This window comes from Saccostrea echinata, unplaced genomic scaffold, assembly GCF_033153115.1.
Source record: "Saccostrea echinata isolate AGI-Se365-2 ecotype Australia unplaced genomic scaffold, CSIRO_AGI_Sech_v1 ptg000002l, whole genome shotgun sequence".
NCBI lineage: Eukaryota > Metazoa > Mollusca > Bivalvia > Ostreida > Ostreidae > Saccostrea > Saccostrea echinata.
Genome location: NW_026889751.1, coordinates 2,451,757 through 2,462,671, shown reverse-complemented (window position 1 = coordinate 2,462,671; position 10,915 = coordinate 2,451,757). Strand labels below are relative to the sequence as shown.

The 10,915-nt window shown below is 34.6% G+C and overlaps 1 protein-coding gene across 1 annotated transcript; it reads right to left on the bottom strand.

Annotated features, from left to right (window-relative positions):
- Positions 1 to 268: 268 nt before the first annotated feature.
- On the bottom strand, positions 269 to 10,915 carry LOC133178346 (temptin-like). The gene is made up of 3 exons (XM_061313079.1): positions 10,575 to 10,915; positions 2,524 to 2,665; positions 269 to 1,083 (listed from the first exon to the last, which is right to left on the bottom strand). The coding sequence occupies exons 1-3, from the start codon at positions 10,797 to 10,799 to the stop codon at positions 938 to 940; spliced, it is 513 nt and encodes a 170-aa protein (XP_061169063.1). The 5' UTR covers positions 10,800 to 10,915; the 3' UTR covers positions 269 to 937.

Genomic DNA, 10,915 nt, shown 5'->3' with positions numbered 1-10,915 from the left:
AATTCACCATTTTAATATATTAGCAAATGCCCAGTTAATTAATCGTAGTTAAAAATGGTAAGTAAATTAGTTGTGAATCGTTTAAGATATTCCAATTAAAACAATATTAAATCAATCAAATGGTGTGCAGTTTTTACCTTTAATTCATGCAATTCATCCAGACTTTTATTCGTAAAATTAAGACATATAAAATGTCAATTTCTAGGTTAGAGTACATTTACAATTTAAATATTATATTAAAAAATGTAAATGAATATTAAGCTCAAAGCAAAATAACAAATATTTTATTCATAATGTGCATTGTTTAACAAAACACCGGGGTTTCACAGGTGCGTTTTCACTTTGAAATGACAATTAATACTTTGGATACATTTTTAATTCATATTTTCGGTAGATGTATGTCAACATTGTAAGATTATTATGTTGACATGGAAAATTAAGACCTCAAGGCCTGGGAAATATAACTTGCATTTTATAGGAACTTGGCTCAATACTTATAAAATATATTAGATATAAACATATTAAAATTATAATCAGTGTCACAATCATTGCAACTGTTAAATCAATAAAGCACGAGCATCCCTAATGCAGGAAATAATCGCAAAAATCTTAAAACATGAAATGAGTAGGGGATTTTTGGTAATTATTTAATATTTTAACGGTGACGGAATTATAATGACATATATTGAAGAGCAGAAATACGTCATAACATACCATTATCACACACCACTTTTAATTTGTAGTCTTAAATATATCCTTAACGGAGGGCGTTCACTTATAATAGTACGATTTTTTTTTAACAAGTCATTATCTTTGCACTTGGCGATTGATCATTAACAAGACAAAGGCACAATCCAGTTGTCAAATTCACATTAAATGTCTCCAATGTGCTAGTAAAGCTCACTCAGTTCTGCACTGTGAATTGTTCCTCAAGTTTTTATTGTTTTGTGGTAATCCCCATCCCGTGTGTGTATTGTGAGCACCCTATCTTGACAATGTTTCCACACGCCTCCTCCTCCTCCCAGTTCTTTATGACGTAAGTTACGTTGCCAGCATCATCGAGAACCTCGTCCTCAGCATAACCTGTGTAAACAATATGGCGGAACTCATTTAAATTCAAAGGAAAAGTCGAATTTCTCTTTCTAGCAATAAAAAAGTTGAATCTTTTAAAAAACAAAAACTCAAAAGATTATTCTAATATGATTTTTTGAAAAAGAAATGCTGAAATCTGCATTTTTCTTGCTTAAAAATAAAAAAAAGATTATAGAGGAATTTACAAATGTACAAACTTAATATTTTATGATGTATAGCGATATTTTTCTGAAATATCGTGATACTTTTTCCTCACGATACACAGCCCTACAAACATACCGAAATTTTTGTGAGACATCTATAAATATTTTACACTATTATACGGTTACTAACCACAGGCACCTGAAGCGTGGATAACATACAGCTCTTAAACCCTCCCCCTCCCCTAACTCAGTTACTTCCAAAATACCACGAGACAGATTACAGTTTAAATTATCGACTAACCAGATAAAGCGAAACAGAACCTCTTTTAACGCTGTCAATTGAGAAAATTTTATGTGTCCGTTTAATAAATTGTCTGATTACAGCAAGTAAGACACTAAGGATGGGGACTTGTAGGAGAATATCTCTTGACAGATTGCTTGAAAAAATATACTAGAATACATGTATACTGTTAGTATCTTGGAAATCAGACTCGAAGCGGGAAACCTCCCGTTGGTTCTTACCTTGTGTATTATCATTTTACCGTACATGGCCAAATATTTTAAACCTTAATTAAAGTACAAAGCACAGAATGACATATACATGTTGATGGAATTGACGGCGAAATCACATAATTTTGAGAAAAATCGTCGTGTTTTGGAAGTTAGGTGTTGGTGAAGGGGGTGGGGGTGGGGTGGTTAAGAGCTCTATGTTATCCACGCTTCAGGTGCCTGTGTTAATAACAACATGGCCGTAGGAACCGGGGGGCACGGGAGGGCCGTGCCCCCTCAATAATTTTGCCGTCATATAGAATACTATAGAAAACATAGCTACTATATGCTTGTGCCCCCTCAAAACAACGTCTGATAACCCTTTTTTTTTTGGCTTGTCAAGGAATTTTGGTAGTTGATAGTGCCCCCCTCCCCAACTGAAAATATATGTTTGTGCCCCCTCAAAGTGAAATTGCTTCCTACGGGCCTGAACAATACACTCTAACAGTTTAGTTGTTCGTTTGAGTTGTCTAATTTTACTCAAGTTGGGACCAGTTGCTGATGGAAGGCTGCAGATTAAGAGATAGGCTTGTACTTATGAATATTGAGAAGCGTGGAGTCTTTTCCGTGCCAGCATCTTTTGCGACACCAGACTTCGGTTTCCAGCTCAAGAAAAGGACCAGTATCCACAGTGTAAGTGACTAGATACATTTATATGTATGGTATGTTGTTCTGAACACAATTTATTATCAATAAGACACCACCATGGATTGTTGTTCCTTAATATTGTAATCATTACCAGGATGGCTGACCGCCTCTGTTGTGTAATGGTTATTCCAGATGCATTCTGGGTCACCAAGTTCCTCTCCGTTTGTGCGGTTGTCGTTATCTGAGTCCATCTTGCAAAGTGTTGGCCAGTCATACTTAACGTCTTTAAAATCCTATAAATACAAAATATGAAAAATATATTTCTTTCTTTATGTTTAAAGGTATAAAATTTCTGTCTTAATGCTATTTATAGACATCGAAATGTTAATCGGACGGGAAAAAAACGCTGCAAAGAATTTATTACACAATCTGTATCCCTCATCTTTATTGTCCTTTATTTAATTTTGCCAAGGTTATGACGACTCAGAAATAAACTCTTGTAGCCCAAGCTTAGTAAGTCATACTAGTACTTTTCAATAATGTCAGTTTCTTTTTTGAAAACTTCTGTGACTCATACATGTAACTCGAAGTTCTTGAACCTTGGACAGTACCCAAAACAAGAACATTATGTAAAAAGACACTTTCGATGCGGGTGCTCTAGTATGCCATTCTCTAGCAGAAAAATGACTTAATTTAATTTTTCAAGGTTGCTGCTATGGCCAATATGTTGCAACAACGCAAAGAAGAGCGGTTTCGGACTGAGTACCTTAAATTTCAGAATGTCATAACTGAACTTTGAATTAGTAAGCATGTTAAACTGAATAGATGTATATATTCGAAATCTAGTATGAGCTTCTGCAATCTCTGCATATTACCTTAACATATTATCTCTATGATCCAGACTACCGCTTCAAAATCATTTGAACTAGACCAAATGACCTTATGCATGGCCAAGGAACATTCCCTGTTCATAAGCAGTTATGCTACCAAGCAAGGACCTCTGATACTGCATAAATATTGCAACTTATTGCTTAAAACACCAATAATGACACCAGCAATAGTATGACAGGAAGCTGTCACTTACTTCACTTTAATTACCTGCTAAGGTCTTATATAACCATTAATGATATAAACTTGACTTCCATCAATAATATAGTTTAGTATCAATAATTAACCCCATCTTAATCCACCATTGATACTGATACAAAATATCATATTTATAACTGTTTTTGTGTCGCCTGCAGAGCAGAGTGTCACTTCGGGATCACCTTACCCGTCGTCTGTCACACCTTATATAAGAACTGTAAGAGGTATGGATTTGTCACACCTTATATAAGAACTGTAAGAGGTATGAATTTGATATTTTGCACATACATTGCCTGGCACTATGGCTTTTGTAAATTACCATGGTTATTGACCTTATGACCGTTGACTACTTTTCAAAATAGTTCATATTGCCGATATACAGCAGGTAAGTCTATGCTATAGAGCATATGCTGTTTAGCATAAAACGTTTGGGGAAAAAATCCATTTGACCCTGACCTTTGACCTACTTTGCAAAAAATACCCCGGACAGTTTAATTTAACGCATTACTTTTGAATTTTGAGAGGCAGGGTTTTGATAATTAGCATATACTTGTTTATGAGCTCATGACACTGTACTATGAAACTGTATGATATTCAGTTACCACACATTCAAACTTAATTTTAAATTACTAGAAAAATACATCGTGATCGGTACACCACAATGGATCGTGTACAGTCTACACGATTGTATACAGTTGTATTAATTGTACTAAAGATTTTAGATGATTTTTGGAAACACGTATTAATAAACTGAAAAACAATCATTGGTAATAAAAATCCTTTCAATTTAATTATTCATTTGAGGTTTGAGGAACCATATTTTCTTTGATCGTCAGATTCTATCGCAGTCTAATACAATTTTTTTTTCTTTGCAGGCAATTGCATGAACTATCATGCTAACAATAAATATATAGTTGACTACTACTCTTAGATTAATTTACATTTTTAATGAAGCTACAAAGCAGGCGACACATGCGTTCCCTGGTACAATTTAGTTGTTTTAGAATAAGAAAGAATATCTCCACTAATGATATTTATCTTCTGCCATAAACACATGCTTTCTAAATACCTGACCCCGGACATCAAACAAGTAGGTCGTCACCCTACTGAAACTGCAGGTCAAATAATTTGGTACGTTGCATTTAAGTGTTCTGGTGGCTTAAGTACAAAAAATATAAATCATCTGACCCTCCACACGTACATCGGACTGAATGTATATTAAGACGGATATATGTAATGCTTATCTTAACACAGGTGGTGTCGCCATGTGTATGACAAAGTTATGACGTCTAACTGTTCATTAATTAAATTATTTAGTTTGAATGATTTTATGTAGCAAATGAAAAAAATCTCGCCTCTGGCTTTAGACACAAATAACGTACTTGTTCAAGGCATCGTCTGTACTATCTACAATTTACTAATCTAAAAAATTGAAATGGGCGACAAAAAGCTACAGATCCATCCATTGAAAAAAAAAAGTTATATATATCTGTATTTTAAAGCTGACTGTATCCTATAACCCTGCTATGGAGGTTATATGATTGAAACAAAATCTATCTACACTACTCAATAAGGCTTGCTTTTATGTATGCCTAACTGCTGCTGTTTTCGATAGGAATTCTTAAGAGAATTTTCCGATATAAACTTCAATGACGAATGTACAACCATGGCCTCCTATTACAGCCCCATCCAAGATCCAGGGACCATGATTCGGACATTTTGATAGTATATTTTAAAGGAACATTAGACATAAGGTTGATCTTTTCTGGACCAATGGTTCTGTCTAAGGATATTTTTAAATAATCCCACATTCCATATTTCGTAATAATTTCTCAATGAGAAAGGCCTTACATGACCATTTGTCTGAATAAAATTGACACCTTTTCAACCAAAAATACTTTGTACCAAGCTTGGTTGAAATTTCTTTTGTTGTAGTAAGCAGAAGTTGAGTATTTGAAAAGTTTGCGACGGAATACGACCGACAGACAGACGAACGAATGTTGGACAATTTTAGTAAAGGAAAAAATAGCTCACTTGAGCCCTTGGTTTAGACAGGAAAAAAAAACAAATTATATATCTTTGTGTTACTTTGTAATTTGAAAGAATTTGATGCTACAATGCTCAATTACCAGTATACATATAATTATCTGGCAATCAGAAATTTAGTCCTTTAGTACCTCAATTTTCTACACGAAATTCAACGACCTGCTAAATCATTTTGTGTTGGATTAATTGTCTCTTTCTGATATAATAACCACATTAGAGGCCATTTGTATAAGATCATGGTGTTCTATTGGATATTTGTGACATGACCTGGCGAGTTTTCCTTTGAAGTCAGCCGTACAATAACTGCGATACAGAACACTTTTGGTGGGCGTTTCTTATGCAAATAAGCAGAAACTGTACTGTATCTGCAAAATATCAACGATACAGTACGGTTTATTTTTAGCGATGACGGAAAACCGTATCTTAAATGATATAGACATAGGAATCAATCAAATTGCATGATAGAGCTGTTAGTATTCAAAATTTGAGATGAATTAAGAATAGAATTTTACAACGTAAAGTTACCAGTGGCGGATTCAAAACTTTTAGAAAGAAGGGAGTGGGGGGCAGTGCACAAATGGTTTTCTTCGAAAAAAAAATGTCCAAACTGGAAAATCGGGGATTTTGTGGGGGTAGATTCATAATAAGGCCTGACACTATATGTGCGTGATCGTTTCGTGTTGATGAATTTAAAGTGTATACAAGTTTAGCAAACATAATTTACAAAAGCCAAAAATGAAAAAAAAAAAAAAAAAAAAAAACTCGAAAGGGGGGAGAATACCGACGCGCCCGAGTGAGTGCTGGATCTGCCTTTGGTTCCTCTACATTTTGTTTCAAACATAAAGGCAATATGCCCCCTTTCTTACATCTGTTTATTTCAATTTGGAGCCAAGAATTTTGTATACGCATGTATGACGACCGGTCGATGACATTTCTCTCAGAATACAATTAACCTCCCCGAAACATTTTTGCTTCAAATACATTCCCATATAGGATTCCTATGTATCAAAATGTTTCGCACTAAATTCGAATTCGTAGCTTAGATTTTAAAAAAAAGTCAGCAAGAGCTAAATAGAAAGGGAAAAAAACCTACGCAATCAAATATAAATTAAATTTTGGGAAAAAACATTATATAATGCATCTCAGAATTATAAATATTTAAATTGATAGATACCTGCACGTCCACCTCACTCGGCATTTCAGTTGCGATTGCTAAAAATGGGGTACTAAATCAACTTTCTGCAAAATTATCTGATTGGTTGAGAGAGATATACCAAAATACACATGTAAATTAGCGAGGTCATAAGAAAGGTCATGTCACAAGTCATTTAGAATACTCGTTTCCTACTGTATCGGAGATACAGGGCGGGGCCCGGCTCGAGCTATCGCTCTCGCCGTAAGCCCCGCCCTGTATCTCCGATACAGTAGGAAACTCGTACTCTAAATATAACGTATTGACTGCCCTGAAACAAAATAAAGTTTGGCGTTCATTGTATGTGTAATTTGTTTAAATGTATTAATAATTTCTGCTTAAATATTTACTTCTTTTTGATTTCAATGGATACAAAAAAAGCAGCTGAAAAAGTTCGGGGCTTTATCAGCACAATCAGGAAGGTTGAAAGCTATTGTGATGATTAAGTTCAGATAATGAGTAAACTGAAGGAAATTATTTTAAACTTTCTTCAGTCTCTAGTAGGTGTGAAACATCTGACTCTGAAAATGACTTTACCGATTGAAATTTCAAACTCAAAACGAAACATGACAGTGATTCTGAGAACATACCCCTATCAGCTTATCAAGGAGAAAAACGACAGGAATAAAAATGAAGTTCCTCAGAAAATTGAGGTTACAGAACATAACTAAAGGTCCTGATCTTCTGAATGTACCATGTGATGGTCTCCTCAAGAATCAATCCTTTTTTTTTCAAACTCATGGTACTGACAAATGACATCAAATAAGTGAAAAAGGTGAAGATAACGAACAGAGATCGATCTCAAAATTCTATAAACGATAGAATTCTGTGAAGAGGGCATAAAACACGGACCCCTGGAAATTCCAGAGGTAGGATCAGGTGCCTAGGAGGAGTAAGCATCCCCTGTTGACCGTGAGCTCTATGTTTTGATCAGGTAGACCGAACAATAGTCAAATTCAGTATTAAAAAAACCCTAACAAATGGTATGAAACAAGTCAGCTAAAATACGACCCAATGATATATTTGCTAATGACCTTCATTTTAACGACTATAAAATTTACGAAATGCTGACTTTAAACGAAGATTCCAAAACTACATAGAAGTCCTTATAAACAAAGATACATAGCGGGTTCCAGTAACCAAGCCCCTTCCTTCACTCCGGTCCTCACTAAAATATTTACAGCAATGAAGGAGAAACTTCAAGAGTACTGTACAACAGTATATTCGAGAAGTGGTATTAGTCATGTGGATACTTATAAACTCGAAAGAACTTTAAGAAAATAAATTCACCAAATTTTACAGAAATCAATAATACCAAAATGTACGACTTTTCATCATTTTATACAACCACGATAAAGTAAAGTCCAGGTTTTTTGACATCATAGACAACTGCTTTTTTCAATAAAATTGGAACTCATAAATACAGTTACCTTGTCATTGGCCATTTGAAAAATTATCTAATTAAAACTCATTCTGATTGTACACACAAGTACTCTGAAGTTGATATTATAAAGATGCTTGAGTTTCTGATTGACAATATCTATGTAGTTTTTGGAGATCAGGTCTTTCAAAAATCTGTTGGAATTCCGATGGATACCAGTTGCACCCCGTTTTTAGCAAACCTATTTTTGTATTCATATGAAACAGAATTTCTTTTTAAAAAAAACGTGTACACGAGAAGAAGAAAAACACTTACTGTGGTCTTTAACTTGACATTTAGATATATTGACCACGTATTATCAGTAAACAATAGTTACTTCCATTCATGTGTCGATTCGATATATCCCTATGAAATTTAAATAACACACACCACAGAGCCTGACACTTTGTTTCATATTTGGATATTATACTTGAAAAAGACGTAAATGGTAGCCTAACAACAAAACTTTATGGTACACGCTATGACTTCAACTTTTCTATCGTCAACTTCCCTTACTTATGTAGCAATATACTTTTATCACCTGCATATGGGGTTTTTGTCTCCCAGTTGATTCGATACGAAAAAGCATGCTCTACGTGCAATCAATTTTGAAAAAAAAAAAACGAGACAAGCTATTAACCAAAAAGTTGATGAAACAAGGATATCTACAGTCTCGTTTGAAGTCATCATTTCGCAAGTTCTATGGTCGACACAATGACCTTATCAGCAAATACATGTACAGTCTATCATTATGTCAAATGCTGACTGACGTTTTTAATACTAATAGTTAGGCCATTTCCGTTTACCCGATTATAACAAGGTGCACACGGCGGGTGTAACCGGTCGGCAGGGGATGCTTACTCCTCCATGGCACATGATCCCGCCTCTGATGTTTTTGGAGGTCTGTGTTTGCTCTGCTCCCGATTTGTATTGTTTCAATGGACTATGAACTTGAATACTGTTCGTTATTGCCATGTTTCTAGTACTTAGGTGTTTCCCTTTTCACGAATAACAACGTTAATGCAATTAGCTATATTAAGAACTAAGTTTCCATGTTTTTTTGTTTTTTTTTTAATTGAGCACTGTTCTCGCTAGAGTGCCTTCCACATATCTTTTGATTTAAAAATTGTATGTTGTTTTGAATAAGAACCGTCTTCTTTATTCGACGACCTTTGACCCCAATTTTTTTTTAATTTGGGTTTTATTCAAGACTCTTCCAGGGAAATTGAAGTTCATTTGTGAAACTCTCTTGAGTTACGCTTCTTATTCATACACACAAATAGTTTTCTGGGAAATATATGTACTAAACAAGCATGCATGGTACTCACATCTTTCAGTGTTTCCTGATGAGAAAAAGAGAGTTCCTCAAATGCAGTAATTGTTCTAAATTAACGCTGCTGGGAAACAATCCCCATTTAAGTTGAAATAAATGGAAAAGAAGGCTTTTAGCGGAAAACATGCCACCGGTAAAAAAAAATCTCTGCGAAAGACACCAGTGGGAATGGTACTCAATTCCAAAGACGTTCTCCGAAAACTTAATTTATAGTTAACTAAGTGACAATAAGGCTGTTGTTCGTGCAAAAGGGGAGCAACTATATGCTAGAATCGTGAATGTGAAACTGTGATAAAACTACAAATTTCATCATATGTTTTGTTTGCACCTTTGTTTTGTATCAATTCATTTATTTCCAAGATTTGCATTAAGTTCCCAAAAGCATGTTAGGTTGAAAAATTCTTTGAGCTGTAAACTTTTCATGTCTGTCCATTGCCAAGACATGAATTGAAACAGATTTACCGTACAACGGTTTATCTTAGCAACAGACAAATTTTGTGAATATGATAAAATATAATTATACCTTCAAGATTTGCTAATCAGCAAAAACGGTAGAGCAGCCTATCTTAAAAATTTGAATAATATACTGAAATATCCAAGACAAGTATAGCTAGGTTAGATTTATAAGACCTGTCTGGTCTGAAATTTTCAGGTAAATAGAATTTTATGGCAGTAAGTAGATTATAGAGGAAGAAACAAAAGACCATCAATAGTTTTTAAAAGTCTTTAGCATGCGCACAAAATTACCATATATGAACCTTTTTATATTCTGAAAACTGAATCAGAAAAATACTAGGTGCAAACTTTCAAATTGTATACACATCTATTTAACGGTTGGGGAAAACAAATCGACGCACTGTTTAAAGAAAAAATAAGACTGTCAAACAGGATGATTATAGAACACATTGAATGTCCTTTCGGGGGCTTGGGTAAGGGATGGGGGATCTCAAAATTGCAGCTTGTCATCAAGATGTTTTACACTGAAAGTTCACAGTAGATTGTAATGGTTGTAATGAATATGTAACTCTTCTTGGATGTCTAAAATGAAATACAGCACTGAACAGGAAAAAAAAAAAGAATTTTAACCTTTGATAACGTAAAAAAAAAGATACAAGATACACCTACTTTTCCGAATTGATTCAATTTGTCCTTTTTTATGTAAAAGAAATCCTGTCCACATAAACGATGTCCAATTGCTGTAACTGTATACACAGTTCTGTTTCCTCCGCAGTTGACAGGGGCAGTATTTGAAGGCAGATGGTGATCCGCAAAAAATGGAAAGGACACAACTAAACAGACACAAGTTAATCCAACACTTATCAAGATTCTGAAAAGTCTACAGGCTGCCATAATCACTTGTTTCAGCAGGTATATATTACGATAAAAATTTACGACTTGCACCGAAGTGCTTTATATTTTCGGCATCTCTATGCATAATATTTCAGTAGGTGTGACGTACCTCTTTG